General features: G+C 40.9%; 1 protein-coding gene across 1 annotated transcript in view; it reads left to right on the forward strand.

Annotated features, from left to right (window-relative positions):
• Window positions 1-27,674, forward strand: part of LOC126483621 (trafficking protein particle complex subunit 13) — a 215,589-nt gene that overhangs the window by 144,408 nt on the left and 43,507 nt on the right. Inside the window, exons 7-8 of the mRNA XM_050106665.1 lie at window positions 1,371-1,597; window positions 20,707-20,807. Coding sequence (XP_049962622.1) covers window positions 1,371-1,597; window positions 20,707-20,807 — 328 coding nt within the window. The remainder of the gene's footprint in view (window positions 1-1,370; window positions 1,598-20,706; window positions 20,808-27,674) is intronic.

A 27,674-nucleotide genomic window follows, 5' to 3' on the forward strand; every position in this document is an offset into this window, starting at 1 on the left:
CCCGTCTGGCCCCTCCCACCCCACCCCCCGTCTGGCCCCTCCCACCCCACCCCCCGTCTGCACCCTCCCACCCCACCCCCCGTCTGCACCCTCCCACCCCACCCCCCGTCTGCACCCTCCCACCCCACCCCCCGTCTGCACCCTCCCACCCCACCCCCCGTCTGCACCCTCCCACCCCACCCCCCGTCTGCACCCTCCCACCCCACCCCCGGTCTGCCCACCCCCACCCCACCCCCGGTCTGCCCCCTCCCACCCCACCCCCGGTCTGCCCCCTCCCACCCCACCCCCAGTCTGCCCCCTCCCACCCCACCCACGGTCTGCCCCCTCCCACCCCCCGCTCCGTCTGGCCCCTCCCACCCCCCGCTCCGTCTGCCCCCTCCCACCCCACCCTCCCGTCTGCCCCCTCCCACCCCACCCTCCCGTCTGCCCCCTCCCACCCCACCCCCCGTCTGCCCCCTCCCACCCACACCCCGTCTGCCCCCTCCCACCCCCCACCCCGTCTGCCCCCTCCCACCCCCACCCCCCACCCCCCTGTCTGCCCCCTCCCACCCCCACCCCCACCCCCCCGTCTGCCCCCTCCCACCCCCACCCCCCCGTCTCCACCCTCCCACACCCCACCCCGTCTTCCCCCTCCACCCTTCCCCGAGAGTGCACCTGTATATGGAATAAATGCAGTGCCTACCTCCTCCCTCGTGATTTCATCCATTTCCACAGGTTGTGCTGTAGTGGTTGGGCAGAGAGCACGTTGAATCTGCCACTCTGAGTACCCATTTTTTTGAAATACAGTTCTCAGATGCTCCAATTCCTGGGGTAGATTCTCTGCATCAGAGATACTGCACGCCCTATGTACTAGAGTTTTAAGAACCCCATTCCTCTGTGAAGGGTGGTGGCACGTTCACAGGAGCTCAGTCCGTCAGTTCACCTGATGATGGCGACATGTATGATCGCTGAAATATTGTGCCCGTTGGACACTGTAGACCGGCAGTACACCCGTGGATATTTTTATTATAGAAATATAGTGTTGTAATCATGTGAAAATTCTTAAAAAGGACATATTTCTCACATAATTGTACAATGAAATTAAAGAATGATTGTTTTGAATGAGGATAGTCCTGCTGCTCTCAAAAATTTTAAAAGAGCTCAATTAAGTTTAAGCCTGTAATTAACAGTAACAGTAATAGCTTATTGTGACATTTGCAGATGTTCAAAATTTCACGATATATTACAATACACACACTGTATGCAATATATCATTAACGCACATAAGTTGTTTTCTAACCATAAATTATCAATAATTTTGCTTAGTAAATATTACTTCTGAAAGGCCAGTTTTTAATATTTGGACTTTTATTGTGGAAAATGATTTTCAGTGACAGCCTTAAACTCAACTCCAGCTGGAGAATCTGTTTTTGGCCGAGTGAACGTTCTTCAGCCACAAGCAAGCCGACAGTTTCTTTATTGCCTTGCTCCACAGCCGTCACTGACATCTGATTTGAGACTACTTGCTGGTGCTACAAATATAGGAAAACTTGATATAGTGTGGAGATCTAACCTTGGGGAACGGGGAAGATTACAGACAAGTCAGTTGCAAAGGATGGTAAGAGTTTCTATAGTCTAACACATTTATCTTTGATTCATTGATATTTGTGCCTTCTTTTTTTAAACTTAACCACTCATCTTATAGTTGAGACATTAACTTTGTTTATTTATTTATTTGTGTTTATGTGGTCTCTAGACAACAACCACCTTTCGGACATTATCATGACCTTAGTTTACATATATGGTGAGATACAAGGTTCTACTAATTGTAATTATCTGTAAATTATAAATTCATACATTGATATAAAAACAGAGGATCAGTAATTATCAGGTTTCTCTTACAAAAACAAGCTAATGCGTATAAACACTAATAGATTTACAAGGGAACATTAAAATTTAGAATCTTGTGTTGAATACAATGATTTCTCTATTAACAAGTGATTTAGCTAATTCCTTAATTATTTACATCAGTTGTATTGGAATCAAATTGTAGTCTATTGTAAATAAAAATTGTCCCTATATATGTGGACAGTGGTCTGCAGCCTTTTTATTACTTGTAATACTGTGAAAGTTTTCCCTTTCCTGTGGGTTGTAGTTGTGTACATTACTGCTTATTACATTATGTTCTGGATTTAGTTTCACAAACATGTTTAGCTGCAGAATGTACACAGTATAGTTGGAAAGTATTTTATATTTTCTGAAAACATCTCTACAAGGCTCTTTCCTATTTACCTTGGTTACCATTTGTAACACCTTTTTGCTAGTCTAAAAATCTTGTCTATATAGACAACAGGCACATAAACAAAACTGAAAACGTTCACACACACACACACACACACACACACACACACACACACACACACACACACACAGCAATATTCTCTTTGCCGCCTACATTGTCTAGGTGTTGCAACTTGACTAGTGCTTTTCCACCATCTATCACCATCTGATGCTCTTGCGTAAAACTTTTTCCTAAAGCCCCTTAGTCTCCAATCATCTGATTGAGCTGTGCTCTTTCTCAGAAGAACCTGATAGCTTGATACCATGTTAAACATTCCTGAACTCTGTACCTACAACTCACTATGACTACTGCCTAACAACAGTACTTCAGTCTTCCTAATCTCCATCATTGTTCATAAGTTCTTAATCACTTTAGGCGTCTGCTCAAAATTTTGTACTGATACAATACCGTGAAGTTCTGAGTGAACAACGAAAGGGGAGACCCACTCACTGTATAGACAAGGCATTGAGTGACTTGACTAGTGCACAAACAAGACAGAAATAGTTGCTAAGTTTTTGTGCAGTCTCATTTCTTGGTGATAAAAATCTAACAGAAACAAACACACACACATACACATATACATCACTACTATGTTGTAGTCAGACTGGTGTGAGCAGTTCTTAGGTGAAGTGGATGAGAGGTACATAAAGAAAGTGAAGGGTAAAGGGAAAAAGGGTATTAGGTGGAAGAGAGAGTCAACAAGGAAAAAGGTTAGGAATACGGCACTGAGCTTGGTTCAAATGGCTCTGAGTACTATGGGACTTAACTGCTAAGGTCATCAGCCAAATATGGCACTGGCAAACCCACCATCATGCAGGGGAAATTTGAATGTAGCTCACAGTGAGTTAAGCAGGTAAGTTGGGGAGGGGATGAGGGATTGGGAGGGAGTGAGGGATTGGGAGGGAGTGTGTTGTGTGGGCCACATATATCTCTTCTTCTCCCACCACTCCACACTAACTAGCTGCAAAGAGCACCCCCTTCATCCCTTTATTACCCAATATAATCCCAAATGGAACATTTAACCAGATCCTATGTGAGGGTTTCAGTTACCATTAACTGTGCCTTGAAAAAGAAAATCCTCTGTAAAATCCTTCCCACCTGACTGAAATACACCTCCAATCTACAAAATATCATGATCTATCTTTGTGTTACACCTGTTTCCAACCTCTTGCCACCTGGGTCACATTCAGTGGAAAATCCACATACAAGATGTGTCCAATGCATCTTCCCACTATCATCTATTCCAGTCCTGTCACAGGCTGTCCTCATCAGAGGCTGGGGAACATGTTACAGCCATCAATCTATCAATGTTCTACACCAACTGTACTGCAGCTCCTTGACAGCCTTTCATGTGGACTTCATTATAGACAAACAACCCATCCAATTGAGTGCCACTGCCGAACTGTGACCATGAACGAAATTAACCACCCAAAGCATGTCACTGGCAACATGTTCTACTTCAGTGACTATGTGACAGCCCATACCATCCTTATCACTGAACCCCACTCCCTTCCCAAATACTAAGGTTCTCTGTATAATGTAAATGGTAATTGTTATTACAACAAATCCTTTAATCGTGCAATTTTCCATCTCTGCTAGACTCTGTCCCACATCTACCTCCACTGGTTCCCATTCCTCCCACTTTACTCCACTAATTTATGCCCACACTGTATCTTCTGCAGTTTCCCTCATCTTTTGTCTTCCCCCCTTACCCCCCCCCCCCCCCCCCACCTCTCCCCCTACTACCCATCTCAACCACCGAGCCCTCCACATCATTGTGTAACACACACTTCTTCCCCTGTCTGTGCCAGGGAAGGTTCATTGGCACTTCATTCGTTTCTTTGTTCCTGTACTACCTCTCTTGCAGACCTCATCCTCCCTTACCTCCAGTCATTTCTCTTCATCCTCTCTTCCTTCTGCTCTCACATGCTCTCCTCATCCGAGTTGAGGTGCTGTGCTAGGTTAATGCACAATTCTGTTTGGAGATGCTTTCAACTCAACTGCTACTGCTGGTTGACTTTTTGTTTTAATTTTTAAAATATTTTTATATTTTTTTTATTATTTGAACAGTAAACTGCAAATATGTATTCTTTCTGCCTGCCTTGTTATCAGTAATTGTGTCATCCCCCCATTCTCTAAATTGTATTCTTGTGCAGTTCTTTCTCAGTTCCTTCCACTTATATCCAAGCCTCAAATCTTCCCTTTCCTGTCCCCTGTTAGCTTTTTCCAAATGCCTGACCTGCAGTACATTGACATAGTCTCATTGGTTTTTCCATTGCATTCACCCCTATCTAGCCCCCACCCCTAGTCCCACCACAGTTGAACTATTTACCACAGATAAACAAAACAATCACTGTATAATCCCCTGCAAAAATTCTAACATTTAACATTGGAAAATCCAGGATGGAATGTAAAAATATTATGAAAAGGACAGCTGCTGCTCACCTTATAGAGGAGATGCTTTTGAGTTGCATATAAACACAACAAAAAGACTGTCACAAAGTAAGCTTTCAGCCAACAAGACATTTGCTGAAAACACACACACACACACACACACACACACACACACACACACAGTCTCTGGCAGCTGAAGCCAGACTCCGGCTGCAACTGCATGAGATTGTTGTGTGTGTGTGTGTGTGTGTGTGTGTGTGTGTGTGTGTGGTGGTGGTGGTTCAGTTTTTGGCTGAAGCTCACTTTCCAACAGCCTTTTGTTGTGCCTATCTGCGACTCAGCATCTCCGCTATGCAGTGAGTAGCAACTATCCTTCTCATAGTACTCTCATATTTAACATCAATGCTCAAAGTAAGTGTGTGTGTGTGTGGGGTGGGGGGGGGGGGGGGGGTAATGCTTGCTGTGTCTCTGGTATTTTGTATAAAACCACATATGCTCCCCAGGTCATTCTAAATTACAAGCACCTCAGGAAGCCTAGCTTTCATTTGCTGGATATCAGTTAGCGAACTTGGGTTGCCTGAGCTGGGGACTTGTAAGCACCACCATTTCCATGTAACCATAAGCCCCAGGCATGCTACGGCAACCACGGCACAGTGGTGAAGCGTTCTGTGTGATACAGAATCGGAATCTTGGTTTAACTGCCCGGATTGCGAGAATGGTATAGACTTCTATTAAAACGCTTGGGACTGAGATGGACCCATCAACCTTATCAACTCACAGTGCAGTGGCTGCATCACTGGGGCGTATCAGCATCTCACCTAATAAGAGGGCTCATGTCACCAGACTTGACATGTGGATTATTTCCATATATCTTAACATTACACATGCTGCTAAACAGAATGTGTTTGTAATAGTTAAAAAGAAAGAGGGCAGTTTTGAGGAAGTTTCACTTTTCTACACTCAAAAGGTTTTAGAAGGCAATGTTGACTCTTTAAAATCTGTAAAGCAATTGAATACTGTTAGTTGAAACCTCTAGTTCCCAACAAGCAACAAGCCTCCACGCAACCATAAGGTTGCGATCAAAAAGTTTCCATTTTCGAAGGCCATACAGTCCAGAATTGGTATGCCAATCAGGAAAAATCACCGTGAACACCAAGGCAACCATCGCACCAATGCAGCACATTGAAGATACCTTTTGGTAAAACACTGTGTCCTGCTGCATGAAGAATCCTGTAACTGCGTGCTGCACATCTTTGACAGGGGTCATTGACACTGCGAGACTTTTTTTTAAGGGACTTAAAATTGGTAATTGCGTGAGGAGAGATCAGGACTTCAGGGCAGGTGCTTGCAGGACTTTAGGGCAGGTGCTCGATTGTCTTCCACTTGAGTTGGCATAACTTCTGTGTTACAACATTTGTGATATTGGGTGTCTTGTGTAAAACTGCAGTCAGCACGGAACTTGGCACACCATTCCACAAAAGTGGTTTTTGACAGTCTGCCCCATACGTAATTTTTATTCTCCAATTGATGTCTGCCGGGGTTTGTCCTTTGGCGCCAAGAAAAGAGTAATAGTACATTTTGTAAATAGTGTCACCATAGTTCACATTCTCACATTTGCTCTAATATGCCCACAAAGTGGTTCCGCTATGTTGCACATATGCTGCAACGATGTCTTGAAATGAAAACTTTTTGGTCTTCCCATATAAACACCTCGGGGAACATGCCATCGAAAAAGAGTTATATAATGCCTTGAACTACAGTAAAAAGTTGTCTTGTAGAGATGTTACAGGTATTCTAAAAGAGGAAGTGAAAGGCGAGTAGGCGCAAGAATGTGTCATTAATGTGTAAAGTATAATAAAATGGGTAGATGGTGAACTTGTAAAATCAAATGCCTTTATTCTTACATTCAGTAGCACAACACTCAGAGAGCATATCAAGGCAGGTTTTATTTACTTAAATGTGAGGCATGATATTCCCAACCTAGTGTGCTGTTTTAAATGCCACTGCTTTTAGTCATCACTTTATCATGGAAGGGAGAAGCCACTTGTGGCAAATGTGGTAAAGCCACCCACAATGGTGTCATTTGTTAATTTCCTTTGAAATGCATTAACTAATCTAGTTATTATTCTGGAGTAGAGACTGTAGTGCATACCTTGAGGAAAGGAAGATAGAGGAGCTAGAAACAATTAAGTGTATCCTGTATGGTGAGGCCAATAAGATCTACAAAACCATGCAACCCCTCACTTACACCACTTCATTTACTTCAGCTCTTAAAAAGCCTATTCAGAAAATCGATGCCTCTACACAGACAGAAATTGCTAGTGTCAGCATTACTACCTGTATTTATTAGTGTAGGTGCTGTTATTACAAAGCCTAAGGCATCGCCCAGAGAACATCAGAAAATGTCAAAATTGCTGACATTGTAGAGCTTCTGGCACCTCAGTAGGCAGACTCTAGTAAACACACCAGCACTGCCACTGCTGCTGCCACAAACATTCATTTGAAGTCTCCTCTGGCAAACAAAGCAAACAGGAAGTATCAACCGCAGTAGAAGACAGGCCATAAACCATTGGACCATGTAAATCGCACTTTATCTGACAATTCTAATGATTTGCCTTATGAAATCTGTTTTGGGCAACCATCTAGTCCCTGGTCTCAGCCTCCATTCATTGCAGGGTCCCTACCCCAACAGAGACACAGGATGAAAGGAAAACCTCATTGATACATGGGGTCCCAGACTTAAACATAATGTCTGTAGGTTCAGGATGCATGTGGAGAAACTGAAACTCCTAGTGCAGGGACCATCTGCTGCACTTGCATTTATTGCAGTTGAAGTTTGTGTGGGTCAGAGGATCACTATACGCTCACGTATTTACCACCACAAGAAGCGTTAGATTCTGAGGTTCTCACAGATCTTATAGACCAACTTCCTCAAGAATTTCTTGTACTGAGAGACTTATTATGAGCCCCAAATTCTACTTGCCTCAGGGGTTGAATCTTGGAAACCATCATAATGTGTCTGGAACTGTGCTTCCTCAGCACAGGCAATCCCACTCATTTCAACATGCTACTGGATTATCCTTAACCAAGGACCTCTCTTTCTGCTCCCCAGCCATCACAAATTATGTTCAGTGAGAAGTTGCTGATAACCTTCATTCCAGTGACCACTCCCTATCCTGGATCCACCTGCCAGAAAGAGCAATCCTTGAAAGGAAGCCACCCATGTGCATGATCAGCAGAGTTAACTTAATGAAGTTCTGCTACCTGGCTGTGTTTGAACTAAGAGACAATGTCGAAAAATGGGTATACTAAGCTACAAGTGTGATCCACCATGCTTCTGACTATCTATCCGGAAGTTGTCAGTCCACCTGTAACTTGATGTAGGTAGCTCAGCTATCCTGGTCAGATGTGCAGCTCTGCAATGGTTTAAGTGCTACCCAGCAGCAGAAAACCTCACAGCCTTCGAGTAGTGAGAGCCGAAGCTTGATATATAATTGTGGAGAGCAAGAAAAGGTCATGGCACATTTTCCTGAATCCTACCATAGTTTCACTTGCTGTAAAAGTATGGGAATCCATCAAGAGGATTTCTGGCAAAAGAAATCGGTTACTTGTAGCAGAGATGCTGAAGTAGTTGTGCCTCCAAACAACACCCACAGACATCATCCAGACAATGGCAGAGCATTTTATAATGACTACTGCTACTGGCAGCCAGGATCCAGAGTTTCCCCAATACCATGTGACCACAGAAAAGGTTGAGTTGGGCTTCACATCCATCAATTCTGAGTCATACAGTTGCTCTTTCTCCATGTGGCAGCTGAATTCAGCACTGTTTGAGGCTTGTGGGTACTGCACCCAGTCACAACCAAATCTTATACAGCATGTTGCAAAACTTTCAAATACAATCACATGAAATACACTTCGAATTTTTTTAATTTGATATGGTGGACAGAACAGTTCTCCAGTTCAAGGAGTTAGGCAGTTTTGGTACCCTTCCTCAAATCAGGAAAGGACCAAACATGTCCCAGTAGTTACTAGAGTGTTGCTTTAATAAGCTATGAAGGAAAACCCTTATAGGAATATTTTGTTTTAAGTTTGTCTGCTGTACAATGCTACTTGGGGCACAGTATTCTAGGACAGCTCCACCAGTGAGGCTTTCGTGGTCATATCCCCGCGTTCGTTCAGTCCTCTTTATCAAAACTCTTTTGAGATACCTAGTTGGTGATGTACTGTCATATAATTTTGAAACACAGAATCGTGTTCCCCAGGGAAGAGTTTCAAGTGTTACCTTCTTTGCTGTAGTCATAAGCAGTACAATGTCTATGGTAAGGCATCTTCTGCAGTGGTCCTTATTAGTGGATGATTTTATGCTTTTCTGTTCCTCCTCCAGCACTGCAGCAATGAGTCATCAATTACAACTTACAGTGAAAAGTTGGAGGAGTTGATTGCCTAGACTGGTTCTAAATTTTCTGCAGATAAGTGTGTCCATTCTCAACAAATTTTTAAATTACCTAGCTTGCATATGAGGGGCACCAGTCTGCATTTTAAGAACTCTGTGAGGTTTCTGGACCTCATTCTTTATTCCAAACTGTTTTAGCTACCACACGTAATGGACCTGAAGACAAGGGCCCGGAAAGCACTCAATATCATAAGGAACCTTAGGCCACAGGTCATGGATAATGAACAGATTGACTCTGCTCCAGTTATGTAGGGCTTTTGTGTGATCATTGCTAGACACTGTGTGCGCAGTGTGTGTGTCCATGGGGCCTTCTTACCTCAAAATCATTGATGCTATCCACCATGAGAGGATCAGGCTGGCCACAGATGCATGCAGGACCAGCCCCATACCTATTCTCTGTGCTGAGGCTGTGGAACTGCCTCTGACTGTGCAGAGGCAACTCCTCATGGTGCGTTAGCATAGAACGTCCTCCCTCACTGTTCCCAATTTGTCAGCATACCATACTGTTGCTCATCCAGCTGTGGAATGCCTTTTATCGAAGCATACAGAAGCAACAAGGCTGTTTGGGATCTGCATACAGCATTTTCTGGAATTGCGTGGTGTAGGGAAAGTACAAACCCAAATCCAGGGTTGGGATCATCTGTTACCATGCTAGCTGCAAAGGCCAAGAGTAATTTTAGATTTAGTTCAGTACCGGAGAAGCTGCACTCTTCCATATTTCTTGACATTTTAAATGAGCACCCCAACTATGTAGCTGTATTCACAGATGGATCTAAAATAACAGACTCCATTAGTTGCTCTGTTGTTTTCCCCGATCATGCCCTCAAGATCAGATTGCCTCAAGAATTCACTGTGTTCAATACAGAATTATATGTGATCTTGAGGTCACTGGACCAAAAGAGATGTGTTGCAACTGCCGAATTCCTCATCTGTCTTGACTCTCTGAGTGCCCATAACTATTTACAGTACTTGTACATATCAGATAAAGTAGCTCAGAATATCCAGAACGTCCTCCTCACCTAGAAAGTCCTGAGGAAGGAGATTTCTTCTTGCTGGGTACCAGTCCAGGTTGGTATTAAGGGAAACAAAATGGTGGATGTAGCTGCCAAGGAGGCATGTCACGATAATCAAATAGTTCAGTATGTGATTCCTCCCCATGCTCTCATCTCACTGTTGAGATACAAAATCATATGTAGATGGGAGATAGTGGCTGGAATTTACAAACAATAAGCTGTGTCTAGTAAAGTAAATAATTTAGTCATGACATACCTCCTTCCAGCCACACAGAGGGGATGAGGTCTTTCAGTCGCCTTCACATAGGACAGAGCCCTATGACACATGATTTCTTTGTTCCGGCAGGAGGACCTTCCAATGTGTGCATGCTTGTGGCACATGGCTCACATTGCACCACATTTTATCGACTAATATATATCAATGAAAATAATCAGTTTTTTAAAATGTAATGTAACTGGACAGATAAAAAAGCAGAAGCAGCAGCAGCAAGGGAAAACAAACATAAAGTTATTTAAATTTGCAAGCTTATGGAGGCAGTGGCTCCTTCTGGCATAAAGGTTTGAAGGGGAAGGAAGAGGGTTGAAGGAAAAGGACTAGTGATGTTTATGAATTGGAGAGAGTTCAGTAAAGTCATCCAGAACCTCAGGTCAGGGGAGACTTACCAGATGGGATGAGAAGGAAAGAAGACTGTTGGAGACTGCACCAAAAGAGATTAGAAAATCTGAGAGCTTAAAAGTGGAAATACGGTATATGCGAGACAGAAATTACTGCCGAAACATAGTTCATGAGTTAATAAGAATGGAAAGCTGTAAGTGTAACTGGAAAAACATACACAGGGTGCAGCAGAAAGAACCCCCTTTTAAGGAAGTTAAGAAAAACTAAACCAAATAAGGTAGGACATTTTTATTTCTACAAACACAAGAAAACAATATTAATTTGTTTCAAACAATACATCACTCAAATGGCTGCCTCCATTCTTGATCTATTGGTTGAGCTGTTGTGTGAAATTGTTCATTACTCTACAGGTAATATAGAGCATGATTCAACTTCTTTAGTTATCATTTCCTTGAGGGCCTCTATAGTTTGAAGGTAATGTTGGTGCACCTTGGACCTGGGATAGACAAAAAAAAGTCACAGTGTGTGAAGTGTGGCGAACGTAATGGTCCCCCAATATCACCACGCAAAGAAATGGCATGTCCAGGAAACATTTCCCTCTCCAGTGCATGTGATTGACACACTATGTATGCTATAGCACCATCTTGTTGGAACCACACATTCTCAAGGTCAAGATCATTAAACAGTTCACCTAGTTTTTGCCGTAGGAAGTCACGGAGCAGGGCACAGTACTGACTGCTGTTTACAGTAACAATCTCACCATTTTCTTCAAAGAAATACAGACCAATCACACCAGAATTAAAAACAGCACACCACACTGTTACTTTGGGAGTATGGAGTGGTCATTGATGGAGTTCCTGGGGGTTGTTTTCAGACCAGTACCTGCAAGTTTGCTTGATTACTGCACCTGACAAATGGAAAAGTGCCTTGTATGAAAAAATCACATCTTCTCGGTGAACGTTCCCAAAACATATTTTGACACAGTGTTGTACTGACTTCGTAATCACTTCCACACAGTTGTTGAATCAACACAATCATGTAGGGGTGCATTTTAAAATCTTGATGCAATATTCTTCTCATGCCTCTATCAGATGATAGTGTGGGTAATGCACGCTTTCTTGCAGAACGTCAAGGTGATTGTTGAAATGAATATATCACTGCAGCAACGTTTTCCAGGCCTGTAGCCGCCATCAATCTAAGGGTTTATATTTGAATGCAGAACCAATCTCTTGAAAATTCAGAATCCATGAATAAATGGTTTCCTTATCAGGAACAGGATCCCGTCGCCAGAGCGTGAATTGACTGTGGAGGACACGTTGAGTAGTTAATGGCGATCCACCATTTTGAATAAACTGCTCAATGACAAAAGCACCATGATCATGTCATGGCGTACACTGAAAATGGCACAAATGCACCTATTAAAGAGCACCCCCATCCCTCTACTCTGTGGTTGCACGCTGCATGATGCCTTTCAAATCAGGGAGTTCTTTCTGTCTCACCCTGTACTATCAAAGTGGGAGCCACCTGTGAAACGACACTCTTTGTATATGAGCTGTTACGTAAACACTGCTCAGCCTTTTACATCGGCATGGTTACCTCCAAGATATCAGTTAGGATGAATGGGCATAGAGGTTGTATATTGGCAACACACAGTATCCTGTTGTAGTGTGTGCTCTACAACATGACAGACGTGACCTCGTTTCTTGTTTCACCATATGTGCCATCTGGATTCTTTCACCAGACACTAGTTTCTCAGAACTCTGTAAGAGAGAACTGGTATTACAACATGTCCTTCATTCTCACTGCCCATCGCACCTTAATTCACGTTAATTTGTTTAGTCTCTTCATTTCTTCACAGTAACTATTACTTTCTTTACTCCCTTTTAGTTTCCTGTATCTTTCATTTTCTGACCTGACTCCCCCCACCCCCAATCACCTTTATCACATATAATCTCTTAGTTTACCGCTCTTATTAACTCGTGTATGATGTTTTGTTAGTAATCTCTTTCTTGATTACTAACCTACCTTCCACCTTTAAGCTCTCAGGTTTTCAAATCTTGTACTGTGTAGTCACCAACAATCAATCTTTCCTTCCTACCCTGTCCAGTTAGTCTCCCTTGCCAGTCTCCTGTTGCTTGGTGAGTAGATTTTTTTGCCTATGTGTTATAATTGCTTGTTTTAGAAAATCTGAGCAATTTTATGCCATGTTAAAGGATGTTGGATAGTTAATTGTGTGGTGATCAGGTGTGAGGTTGGGAGTGTATGGGTGCGATTATTTAAGACTTACTTTTACTTTTTGTGTGAAACTGTAGATAATTCACATGAAACATTACTGTCATAATTTGTTTGACCTGTCCTTGCTGCCCTGCTGTGGCCCTCACATTTCATGTCCTATAAAACGTCAAATACTCTTCCAAACAAAATACTGGCTCCCATACCCATAAAAGCTTGTGTCAGTTCCTATAAAACATCAAACACTCTTCCATGCAAAATACTGTCATCAGCATATGTTTTATTTTATGTGTTTTGTTTTACTCATTTAAAACAACAGCAGTTGCATTTGTGTCATACTTCTGCTTACACGTGCCTGCACATTTTCCACCTATTTCTGCATTCAGCACATGTTGGCTTGCAGAATTTCACATTTCATGACATAGAACACTACAAAAATATTGTGTCGGTAGTGTATGTTTATTTTCTCCTGGCTAAACATATGCGTGAAAACCTGATTTGTTCAGAAGTCTCACCCTTCTCAAAAGGCATCTTCTCTTGGTCTAAGCCTAACTTTATCCTTACTTGAATAGTCAAAAACCTCCTGTCCTTCACTCTTCTTCCAAGCAGAAACATTTCTTTGCCGTCCACGCTAAACACCTCAACCAATCCAAAGTACATGTTGAAACATCTCTTATTCAGTTCCATTCTCACTCCAACCATAATTCTTCCACCCAGCCACCCTTTATAGTCTTCCAAAAATTCCTTATTTCCAACGTGGCTTTTCCTTTCCTCTCCAAACACCATTCTAGTAAGTCCAGCATAATAGCTATGGAGTGGTCTTCATATTATTACTATTATTGTTAACGTCATTGTTGCCATTATCATTGAGAAGTCCCCCACAGTGACTGCATGGGTAATATGTTTCCACCAGCTTTCTGACTCCTCCACTTCCAAGCCATATCACTGTTATCTCTTCCCAAATATCCACCATAAAACTAAGTCATCCCGAAATCTGTTACCTCCGATTGTGGACCTATGTACAACCAACAACCAATGTGTACCTGCTTAAAGAGCACCACTAAACCTGATACCACACACAAAGAGCCACTGTTAATGATGCCTGACATAATCCAATTATCGAGTCTCTGTTCCTACATCTATAGCATTAATCACTTCCTCCTCCATATTCCCACAGTTCTTGCAGTATCACCACCAAATTACTTGCTTATCAGTGTATGAGGTGCAATTTTCTTTTTCACAAATAGTCACACAAAATATTCGAAACTTCTGTCTCTTCTTAAGCAATTTTTCTGAAGCCATATACAATTTTCACATTGTTGACACCATGATACCATGACTGCTAAGAACGCTTTTATTAGAAATTTGTATTGTCCAGTGGATCATAGCAGCACAAGTGGAAAATGCGTAACTGTGGAGTTTGTCTTTCATCATTGGAGACTGCCAGATTCACTACTGCCAGATTCACTACGGCCAGATTTACTAGGAGTCATGTCAGATGAGCAAGGAGCATGAGAAACTACTTCAAAGTTGTATTTATATGGAAACTCCTATGTTGCATTTGCCTGATGTGCTCTGCATTGGCTTGGTGAAAAAGTACATGTGCAGCCTTTTCTAGCTGTTTCTGTCACTATGCTGGAAGGAGCTTGTTCTTAAAATCATTTTAGTAGTTTGCACCTGTCACCACTGTGCCCTTTTCAACACAGAGAGCAAAGATTACATCATTGCTATTCAGGACTGGCCCTTGGCTGCAACTTTTTGGTGGAAGTGAGTCCATGTGCTTAGACTGAGCTGACTGGTGCCGGCCGCGGTGGTCTCGCGGTTCTAGGCGCGCAGTCCGGAACCGTGCGACAGCTACGGTCGCAGGTTCGAATCCTGCCTCGGGCATGGATGTGTGATGTCCTTAGGTTAGTTAGGTTTAAGTAGTTCTAAGTTCTAGGGGACTGATGACCACAGCAGTTGAGTCCCATAGTGCTCAGAGCCATTTGAACCATTTTTTTGAACTGACTGGTGCTTTGTTCAGGATTGAAAAATGGTGTCCACTTCTCATACATTGCCACAGTTGTTGAAAAGAAAATCCCATCATTGCCACCATCTTGTCATCATTGCCCAGCAATTTAACATGCACACAACCTTTAAGTCATCTGTCAGCATTTTTGCCACCCACCTGGAGTACACTTTCCATATTTTCAGGTATCGTGCAGGATTGTGTTTATATATCCCGCAGAAATTCCAACTTTGTAGGCAATACATTCCACACACAATCAGCACTCCACCAAAACAGCTTTCTCCACTCATTTGACCAAGTTGTTAGTGTGGTGTTTTGAAGCTAAGAGTTTTTTGGTTTGTTATCACACGACATTCAGCCTTTTTCGAAGTGCCACATCCATGAACACACATTCTTCACATTCATGGCAGCACCACCACATATCTCACTGAGATGCTAATGAACTTTAGTCCTCAGGTAGGAAAAGAAATTTGAGACCTGAACTTAAAGCGCATCTTGTAAATGTTGTGTCCCAATACATAATCTCTTCATGATCCCCCATGCCCACCACCTTGTTGCCATGGAATGCTACCTTATGGAACCTTCCTGGATATTTATCTTCACCTATATGATGGTACAGTAAATAATTTTATCAATGTCAAACACACCAATCACCAACAGTATCTCTATTTTGACAGCTGTCCTCAGTTCACATTAAAAATATCTTTCTCTACATTTAAATAATTCATGGGTGTCATGTCTGTAGAGGCAACTAGGTGTTAGTAAAATATGGTGATACCCTCATTAGATCTACACAGACAGAATATACCTGTATATCAAGTTGACAAAGAAGCATTCTACACCATTTCTGTCTCATCCATCACCAATCCAGTCACTAACAAAAACTCCTCTTGATGATGAGTGGGTGCACAGCCTTAGTGAAATTTTTGAATGGAGTCATTGCCTCTTTAGGCTTTTAAAATATTATTTATTGCAATTTCAATTTCAACATTTTTGCTGTCAAGTATTGTGGGATAATGGTACCTACTCAACAACATAAAGTTGTGGCATGCTGTAACATAGTTCCCAGCAGTATAAAACTAAATACATGTGATGGTATAAATCTATCCACTTTTACATACACTGTGAGATTTTTACTTCTACTCGAGATTTGGATTTTAATGTTTATAGTGGACATTGTTCTTACTGTCATGTCAGCTGTTCATCTTTATTTTATAAGCTTTTTCATTCATGGTAACATGGTATACGGAACAGTGGATAGACTTGTACCACCTCATGTTGTTTTTACACTGCTGGGAGTTAGGCTCCAGCATGGCAACTTTATGCTGTGGAGTGGGTCCCATTATCTTACATTGCTTGACGATGACCATATATTGAAATTGCAATCTCAGCAATAAATAATATTTTAACAGCCAACTGCCATGACTTTATTCAGAAACACTCCACTTGTCACCCTATATCATCTATGCCTTTAAAGCTCGACCACATGCTTTACAAGAACATTGGTTACCTTTTTGCTTGCCCTGCATTGAGGTATATCCTGTACCCAAAATCCCACTCCTCACATTCTGGCACTCTCACAATCTGTGCAATTCCCAATTATATCTCCCAGACCCAGACCTATACTTCACGGATACATTCTTCTGTATACGGACGGCAAAGTGTAAGACTTTTCAATACATCCCACCAATAGCATCTACAGCAGTCCAGTCACAGTCATTCATTATCAAAGCAAAGGTGATCGTCACCGCATCATGTACCATCTATGCTGTTACTGTTAGCCTTTCTATGTTGGTACAACAACTGACAACCTGTATAGTCAGTTGAATTGCCACACTGCCATACTCAGTGTTGTGGTACAGTGGTAAGACACTGGACACATATTCGGGAGGATGACAGTTCAAATCCCATCTGACTATAAGGATTTAGGATTTCCACAATTTCTCTAAATCATTTAAGGCAAATACTGGGATGGTTCCCTCAAAAGAGGTGTGGCCCTTTACAGCTCATCTGGCAACAATCTTGAAAATAATGAGTAAGATTAGTCAAGAAAGAAGTATATATTATTTGAATTTTTACAATGTACAAGTAACTGTTGTTTCTTTACATACACAAGGTTTTCACATACCTGTTAAGCTCACGGTAATAGATGAACAGCATCTTTTTAGTATACCTGAAAGCAGGTAGCAGCTTTTATGATAATTTTATCTATCAGCTTATTTATGCATGAACTCAATGCAGTAGTCACCAGAGATGTGTCAAAAAGACTTGCACAAGGCAGCTGAACAACTCCAGATGGGATCTCCTGACCAATAGTGCCATTCACTCGTGGATACAGTATCGTGCAGCAATGAAGTGACATCTTATTGTTAATACCCTGTACAGGTTTTATTTCTGTTTCTCTTTCTTTGTGATTATCCGAGTCAGTTTACATTCCTGAAGGCTGCTTCTTCACGATGAGGTCTACAAACACTAATAAATGATAAAATTATTTTTTTATGATTTTTGTAAGTTATTAAGCAAAAAAAACACTATATTTCTATTGGTTATTTGATGAAATGCAATGACACAAAAATTGTGGTCCACAAATCAAATGTTTGGTGCTCCATCATGAATGAGTCAGTGGAAATATGACTCTCATCAGTCAGAACAGTGGCTTCCAGTCAAATTCTGCATGGAATCCTCTCTTAAAAAAACTTTGTGCTGTATTCAGCCAGCATTGTTGTAAGATTTTACTGCTTGAGCTCACCTAAGAGGATGCCCAGTGCAGCAAACAACAGACTTGCAGCAAGAGCACATGTGCTCAAGAACCGCATGCACAATGCCAACTCGGTACATCATGTATGTTCCGGGGGGTGGGGGCCTTAAATGTGAGAATTCACTTGAAAATGGTGATATGACTCTGCATCAGGATATCATGGCAGCAAGTTGCAAACATCCAGCAGTTTGCCGAGAATTTCATGGAACAATCTGTACCCTGGGAAAGTTTTAAATTTTACATCTAGCAAATATATGATGAAGAATTGATGCAGTCTATTCAAAGGTCCAATACGTGGAAGAAGAGCGAAATTACTGATCACTGATGGCTTTATTAAGTTGCAGAGGCAAGGGCAATATTCTAAAATTTGTTAAAATTGTGCTTCTTATTAATACTGCTGCTGCAAATTACATGATTAGCAGAGTGAGTGTAGTGCTCATATGACAGAGAATTCATTTCAGTTGATGTGAATCAGATTCCGTCTTTGTCAACATGTAAGTATATTATTTGCACTTAGAAGTGGCAGCAAGACTGTCTTCATTGTCTGAGGACTGCGTGATTGGTGTGACACAGGTCAAAGTGAACTGACTGCAAAGATTGACCAACTTTTGATATAGTCTTGCCGTGTGTTGGCAAGAGCCACAAAACTGAAGGGTGGCGTTTCACCTTTGGAGGGGACAGCCCTCCTTAACTTAAGAGTGGACATGGGTACAGTGACACTCAAAGTGGATAAACATAATGGTACTGTGCTCACTGTGGGAGGACTATTATCAATAAGATAAATATTTTGGTAAGTGATCAACATATCGCAAGATTGAAAAGTGATGAGAAAAACAGCAGAACTTCTGTCTGGCAGTTCTCTACAATTGAACGTTATTAAGACATTTGAGACCAAATAGTTTAGTTCGACCTAGAATAGGCCAAGATCCACAAAGAAGATGCAGCTCTACATCCTATTGTGGCCAGTTTTGGAGTCTTCACTCAGTTCCATTGTAGGCTAGTATCCACATCATGTAAGAAATTATACTGATTTTGTCAACAGATGTAAGTCACTTTAGCTGGAAAGTTTCACTTTTTACAAATGTGCCTCTGGTGGACTCACTACATTTCATCTGCAATAGCTTTGGGGCTAATGTTACAGTGTTGTTAGAGCAAAGTCTCCCTGACATACATTTTATTTATAAGAGAGCTTTTCAAAAAGTCTGACTGTCACCATGAGGATTCCTTTGCCTTGCCTGGTGGCCAAGCTTTTTATGGAATTTTTGAGGGGCAAGCCATCACCTCATCTATTTTAAACCAACTGTATATTGGTGATACATTGATGACACTTTCATAATTTAACATCATCATTTGAGCTGTCTCTGAGAGCTCCTTAAACATCTGAACTCCATAAATGAAAACATAAAATTTACTAGGGAGATGGAGAGAGAAGATTGATTGCCACTTATAGATGTTTTTGTGCAACATAAAAGCGATGGAACACTTCAACATTCCATGTTTCAAAAGCCCACTCATACAGACCTGTATTTACAAGCTACTAGTTTCCACCGTCCGGTGCAGTGGGTATTCTGAAGTCCTTAATCCACCGAGCCCAAACGGTCTCAAATTCCGATAATCTGCTAACAGAACTGGAACACCTACAAACAGAACAAGAAAGAGGATGGGGCCTTCAGAATGACTGCTTGTCTACTGTATACTGGAAATGCTTCTGCAAAAATAGGCAGAATTTTAAGAAGACAAAAGGTTAAAGTAATTTTTAATCCTCCTTTCAAAATCTCTCACTTTTGGGATCTGCCAAAGATGACTTAGAATTCCACAAGGCAGCTGTTCACAGGATTCCATGTAAATGCAGCAAATCTTATGTATGGCAAATGATGCACACTGTTCAGGATCACATTGTGGAAAATCAGTGTCATACTCACCTCCTCCAAGCCAATAAGTCCACTATCACCGAACACTATATTTCTACTGGTGATTCGATGAGTTACAATGAAACAAGGATTGTGACTCAGCATCAGTGAATAAGTGGTAACATGACTGGGTCCCTTATGAATCAGCAAGGCAGCTTCCAATGCCAACTGAGTACACTACACATATGCCGACAGGGTCTTGAATATGGGATCTCAGTGCATTTTCATCAGTATCCACCTATAAATATTTTGAATCATCAAACTGCATCTCAATGTGTAAATTGTGATACTAAATATGGATGGGTGCAACTTGTTTACTGTTAAATTCTTAGAATCTTTTGAAATAATAATAGATTATATATACTGGTTAGTGTGAAGTTTGTGCAACTGTTTTCCCTCTCTCAGATGCACAGAGGCTTTTAGTTACTGAGAGTGAAATTTCTTGAATGTACTGCTCAGGTTAGATAACTGTAATATGTATATATACAGCATAACATGACATAAAGTATAAAGGAGCTCAGAGAAGTTAAAGAATGAAATGATAACTACAGAGAAAAGCACTAACAGGATTGTCAGGCTCAACATCTTCAACCATCAGAGAGATTACTATTTACACTGTTGTATATTTTTCAGTTAATAAGAAAATATTAAGCGATTTTGGATGTAATTATTTGGACACTGTGCACCAATCTTATTGGAAACAGTAAGCCACCACATGTCCCCATTCTTTGCTGAATTGAAATAGAAATTCCTTTATATCATCATAATTCAGTTCACTGATGTCCATATCAAATGTCACAGCATTATTGTTTTTTAGCTAAAAATTTTTGTGAATGTTTGCCGTCACATTTGACTGAGTCACTAACTGATAAGCATTAAAGTAACAGATCACTTGTGTAGTGTTCTGTAGATAATCTGCTGACATTGGACATTCATGTTTCATTGTTTTTTAAGTGTTCGACAATGTATGTGTTACAAAAGTTTTTCTTTTTTTTCCAGGCTCCAGATTATGGGGACATACGTTTGTCTGTGCAAGAACTCCCAAATATTGTGATTTTAGAGGAAGCCTTCACGATTGTGTGCAGGATAATCAACACATGGTATGTGAAATATTAAGTAAATATTCATTTGGTCAGGTGCCGATGGATTTTTTTTTTCTAAATGTGTTCCACATATTGGATAATAGTAATAGTGATCCACCTGTAAATAACCAAATAGCAGAGCCACATTCTTCCCCTTCTTTCTGCCCATTCCTTACAAATGTGCCATTATCTGCTCCCCTTTTTCCTGACTGCCTTCCTGAAATTTAAGGTAGCTCTGAATCACGCAATCAAAGCTGCAGATGATATGGAATAAAACAAACAGCACTTGAATTGGATGTTTTAGACCCCTTATCAAACACCATGACTTGGCAACTCTGCAAACTGGGAAGTTGCCATTAGGAGTTGTAGTCTAATGATATGCTTCATTCATGTTGCACTGAAAACTATTAGATCTGGACTAATTTCCTGTGAACTCTTTCTGTAGTGCCTCTGAGTTCCTTGAAGGAGATCGTGCTTTCTAGCTTATTTGGTATTCTACTCACTTACATTGCTTATTGTCATGATATCTTCCAGTTCTGACTTTTTTACTTCCCTCTTCAGTACACCCCCCCCCCCCCCCCCTTCCCCCAGCATCTTCTGATGAAACCTTTCAACTACTTCTTTCCTTTTTTACAAGTTACTACCATTTCTTACTAACATTTTTTTTTCCATCCCTTCCGTAGCTTTGCACCTTCTTCACATTTTTGAGGAACCCGTTACTATTTTCTTGCTTATTCTTAAGTAACACATTCTTAGGTCTCTCTTTGTATAATTAGTAGGCCAGCATCCTCCTTTTAGAGCTTTTGAAAGAAGTAGATGAACATGAACCATGGACCTTGCCATTGGTGGGGAGGCTTGCGTGCCTCTACGATACAGATAGCCGTGCCGTAGGTGCAACCACAACGGAGGGGTATCTGTTGAGAGGCCAGACAAACGTGTGGTTCCTGAAGAGGGGCAGCAGCCTTTTCAGTAGTTGCAGGTGCAACAGTCTGGATGATTGACTGACCTGGCCTTGTAACATTAACCAAAATGGCCTTGCTGTACTGGTACTGCGAACGGCTAAAAGCAAGGGGAAACTACAGCCGTAATTTTTCCTGAGGGCATGCAGCTTTACTGTATGGTTAAATGTTGATGGCATCCTCTCGGATAAAATATTCCGGAGGTAAAATAGTCCCCCATTCGGATCTCCAGGCAGGGACTACTCAAGAGGACGGCGTTATCAGGAGAAAGAAAACTGGAATTCCGCAGATCGGAGTGTGGAATGTCAAATCCCTTAATCGGGCAGGTAGGTTAGAAAACTTAAAAAGGGAAATGGATAGATTAACGTTATATATAGTGGGAACTAGCGAAGTTCGCTAGCAGGAGGAACTAGACTTTTGGTCAGGTGAATACAGGGTTATAAATACAAAATCAAATAGAGGTAATGCAGGAGTAGGTTTAATAATGAATAAAAAAATAGGAGAGCGGGTAAGCTACTACAAACAGCATAGTGAACACATTATTGTGGCCAAGATAGACACGAAGCTCACACCTACTACAGTAGTACAAGTTTATATGCCAACTAGCTCTGCAGATGATGAAGAAATTGATGAAATGTATGATGAGATGAAAGAAATTATTCAGGTAGAGAAGGGAGACGAAAATTTAATAGTCATGGGTGACTGGAATTTGAGAGTAGGAAAAGGGAGAGAAGGAAACATAGTAGGTGAATATGGATTGGGGGAAATAAATGAAAGTGGAAGCCGTCTGGTAGAATTTTGCGCAGAGCATAACTTAATCATAGCTAACACGTGGTTCAAGAATCATAAAAGAAGGTTGTACACATGGAAGAATCCTGGAAATACTAGAAGGTATCAGATAGATTATATAATGGTAAGACAGAGATTTGGGAACCAAGTATTAAATTGTAAGACATTTCCAGGGGCAGATGTGGACTCTGACCACAGTCTATTGGTTATGAGCTGTAGATTAAAACTGAAGAAACTCCAAAAAGGTGGGAATTTAAGGAGATGGGACCTGGACAAACTGATAAAACCAGAGGTTGTACAGAGTTTCAGGGAGAGCATAAGGGAACAATTGACAGAAATTGGGGGGAAAAAATACAGTAGAAGAAGAATGGGTAGCTCTGAGGGATAAAGTAGTGAAGGCAGCAGAGGATCAAGTAGGTAAAAAGACGAAGGGTAGTAGAAATCCTTGGGCAACAGAAGAAATATTGAATTTAATTGATGAAAGGAGAAAATATAAAAACGCAGTAAATGAAGCAGGCAAAAAGGAATACAAACGTCTCAAAAATGAGATCGACAGGAAGTGCAAAATGGCTAAGCAGGGATGGCTAGAGGACAAATGTAAGGATGTAGAGGCTTATCTCACTATGGGTAAGATAGATACTGCCTACAGGAAAATTAAAGAGACAATTGGAGAAAAGAGAACCACTTGTATGAATATCAAGAGCTCAGATGGAAACCCAGTTCTAAGCAAAGAAGGGAAAGCAGAAAGGTGGAAGGAGTATATAGAGGGTCTATACAAGGGCGACGAACTTGAGGACAATATTATGGAAATGGAAGAGAATGTAGATGAAGACGAAATGGGAGATAAGATACTGCGTGAAGAGTTTGACAGAGCACTGAAAGACCTTAGTCGAAACAAGGCCCCGGGAGTAGACAATGTTCCTTTAGAACTGCTGATGGCCTTGGGAGAGCCAGCCCTGACAAAACTCTACCATCTAGTGACCAAGATGAGACAGGCGAAATACCATCAGACTTCAAGAAGAATATAATAATTCCAATCCCAAAGAAAGCAGGTGTTGACAGATGTGAAAATTACCGAACTATCAGTTTAATAAGCCACAGCTGCAAAATACTAACACGAATTCTTTACAGACGAATGGAAAAACTAGTAGAAGCCGACGTGGGGGAAGATCAGTTTGGATTCCATAGCAATATTGGAACACGTGAGGCAATACTGACCCTACGGCTTATCTTAGAACCTAGATTAAGGAAAGGCAAACCTACGTTTCTAGCATTTGTAGACTTAGAGAAAGCTTTTGACAATGTTGACTGGAATACTCTCTTTCAGATTCTGAAGGTGGCAGGGGTAAAATACAGGGAACGAAAGACTATTTACAATTTGTACAGAAACCAAATAGCAGTTGTAACTGTCAAGGGGCATGAAAGGGAAGCAGCGGTTGGGAAGGGAGTGAGGCAGGGTTGTAGCCTCTCCCCGATGTTATTCAATCTGTATATTGTGCAAGCAGTAAAGGAAACAAAAGAAACCAAAGAAAAATACAGAGTAGGTATTAAAATCCATGGAGAAGAAATAAAATCTTTGAGGTTCGCCGATGACATTGTTATTCTGTCAGAGACAGCAAAGGACTTGGAAGAGCAGTTGAACGGAATGGATGGTGTCTTGAAGGGAGGATATAAGATGAACATCAACAAAAGCAAAACGAGGATAATGGAATGTAGTCGAACTAAGTCGGGTGATGTTGAGGGTATTAGATTAGGGAATGAGACACTTAAAGTAGTAAAGGAATTTTGCTATTTGGGGAGCTAAATAACTGATGATGGTCGAAGTAGAGAGGATATAAAATGTATACTGGCAATGGGAAGGAAAGCGTTTCTGAAGGAGAGAAATTTGTTAACATCGAGTATTGATTTAAGTGTCAGCAAGTCGTTTCTGAAAGTATTTGTATGGAGTGTAGCGATGTATGGAAGTGAAACATGGACGATAAATAGTTTGGACAAGAAGAGAATAAAAGCTTTCAGAATGTGGTGCTACAGAAGAATGCTGAAGATTAGATGGGTAGATCACATAACTAATGAGGAGGTATTGAATAGAATTGGGGAGAAGAGGAGTTTGTGGCACAAATTGACAAGAAGAAGGGACCAGTTGGTAGGACATGTCCTGAGGCTGTAACGTGCGCGTTTGGCACACAATACTCATTAAAGCCTGTACTATGGTGAGTGGGGTTCACCTTACGAGACAGGATTTTTGTATAGATATTGACCGCGTGTACCTGAATGGTGGCAAATCAGACTTACACCCACTCTGTAATAACAATGATACGTCAAGCAAGTCCGAAATGCAACTACACGTCAGGACGGACGAGAAACAACACAGAAGATGCTACCAATTTGTTAATAATACGGTCGCCAGCCTAATTAGGCATTAACTGAGTTTCTTTCCTGTACAAGTTGGTGTATAAACATGCAAACCAACAAGTAGTAACACTGCATAATATAGTAAATTTTAGAACCAGAAAATCTATTGAACTGATAGTTTCACGTTCTGTACTGATATGGAAAAACCATAAATACATAACACTACACTATAATGTATACTACAAAACTTCGTACTGTCTATTGATCTGATTAAAATCGGGCATAGGTTACGCTAGAAATAGTAATTTCAAGCCACAAACAAAATGTCAATTTTAATAAAGATAAAACACTGATAAATTTTGGCTTTTATATTGACTTTAACTTTTGCTGGTCAAATCAATTCAAAACACTTCAAAATTCAAATGAATAAAAAAAAAGGGGGGGGGGGGGGGACCATTATTACTGACACCATTATGCGCTCAAGATTTCCAATATATGAGTTACTACTCTCTTTATCTTATTTCCTACTCATTTAAATACCTTTATATCTGTCTCGAAATAATTAAACTTCATTACTTAATCAATATTAAAGTTATCCTCCAACTTTATCAGACCTTCGTTATTCATTTACTGGTTCATTAACAAAACAGTTCTTTAAACTCCATTCTAACATAGTTAGGTCTGCAAGTAATTATTATTAATACAAAATTTATTTTTTTCATTTCGGGACACCCGGATTGCACAACATTTGGAAAGGACCCTATCTAGGTTAGTTGTGAGGATAATTAAATGATAGGAAAGTTCTGGTAAAATTTAAGTTGTTATTGAACAGTACGGAGCAAAAGTAACACTGGTCCATACGAATACAGTACTAAAAGTTTCAACCTGTTCATATCGATGCGGCGGTTGGCAGGCGGCGAGATGGCGAGGCACAAAGCACACATACAACCACAGCTATGGCTCTTGACGTATCGGCACTTTATTTCTTCATAGCATCGCAATACTTTTCCCTTTAGTGCCTGTGGAATTTTGCCATGCTGTATGGGCGTTGGAACAGCATACCCGAGGCTGAATGAAACTACGTCTTCCAGGAGAGCCTCCTCGCTCCAGAACGTGTTGCTCAGACCAATGCCAAACTCCAACTACTACTGCTGAGCCCGTTGTGCCGTGCAGCGCCCATGTGCATTTTCCCGCGCTCGCCTGCCATCCACCTTTTACCGCTCCCTTACAGACAGGGTATTCACCTGAGGTTTTGCATTCTACATATTCTAACACATTGCCTACATGTGGACCAGACGCACAGTTACAATTTTAAACATCTTACAATAGTTTCAACATTTGTTACATCTCAATTCTATTACAATATTGCTTGACATTTGACATAAACATTAATATTCACATTGAAAATTGTTTACAGTTTCCTTAACATAATGGCATGAAACAAAAAAGAATTGAAATCAGAACATCAATTACTCAAGTTTAACGAAAAATCAGATGGAAAAAAAATATAATATTTATATGTAAAATAGTACAACGTCGTTGTTGTTACAAAGCATCAAGGGATCACAAATTAGCATTGGAGGGCAACGTGGAGGGTAAAAATCGTAGAGGGAGACCAAGAGATGAATACATTAAGCAGATTCAGAAGAATGTAGGTTGCAGTAAGTACTGGGAGATGAAGAAGCTTGCACAGGACAGAGTAGCATGGAGAGCTGTATCAAACCAGTCTCAGGACTCAAGACCACAACAACAACAGATGAACATTCCAGTTAACTTCCTGCAAGTTATGCTTCTAATACCTACAGAAAATTATTTTTATTTATTTCTTCCCAATTGTTTCTATGTTCTTTCTTTTAGTTCCTACATAAGGAACTATATATCTCTCTTATCAGTGCCTGTTTTTAACAGATTACAATGATTTTCTTGGAATTATTTTGTCAGTTGTTTTCATTATTTGCAGCAATAATTTAATGCATGCTACCACTTCATGAAGAAATTGTATGCCATTTTCATTTTACTCTTGATTTTTAATTGCTCCTTGTGAGACACGATTCAGTTATTGCTGAACAAATAAATTTTTTGAGTTGTTTTGTAGAGAGACTCCAGTTTTTGCAAATTTTAAACAACTGACCCCTTATCAGTTGAATTATTTATTGATGACACAACAGCCAAATAAAGCTTGGGAGAAAAACATAGTACCAGTTGGTAGCAGTCATATACACACACAAAAGAAGATAACAGATGAACAGGCTATATAATCTAGAGACCCTTCGTCAGGCAAAAGACAGCTTTACGTAAAACAAATTGTCTAAAGATTAGGTGATAAAGTCTTGTGTTTCAAGTTGGTGGCCACACAAACAGGACATGGTCAATTAATACTCCTCTTGCAACAAAATTCACAGTTTGAATATTTATAGCTGGCTGTTGACATGTTCAGTGGAAAGAAGTATTGTGAGTAGACATATGGATAAAAAAGTGAACATAGTCATAAAAAATGAATCCACGTGTGGGAATCAGTAATATGTTGCCAGACTGTTGTTGGAATATAAGTTCTCAGAATTATGACAGTAAACCTCTCAATCATACATAAAGCGTGACTGATGCTATCCTCCATCAGGGTACTGGGTTGGCCTCAGGTGTCTATGGACTAGCCTGGACCTGTACTTATCCTCTTTACTGGTACTGGGAGCTGCCAAATTCCTTATGGAAACAGTTCAGTGTGGTGTGTCAGTTGTATCAGTATTCATTTGTTCCAGAATCATTGGCATTACATATCATTGCTCAA

The sequence above is a fragment of the Schistocerca serialis genome, chromosome 6 (assembly GCF_023864345.2).
Source record: "Schistocerca serialis cubense isolate TAMUIC-IGC-003099 chromosome 6, iqSchSeri2.2, whole genome shotgun sequence".
Classification (NCBI taxonomy): Eukaryota; Metazoa; Arthropoda; class Insecta; order Orthoptera; family Acrididae; genus Schistocerca; species Schistocerca serialis.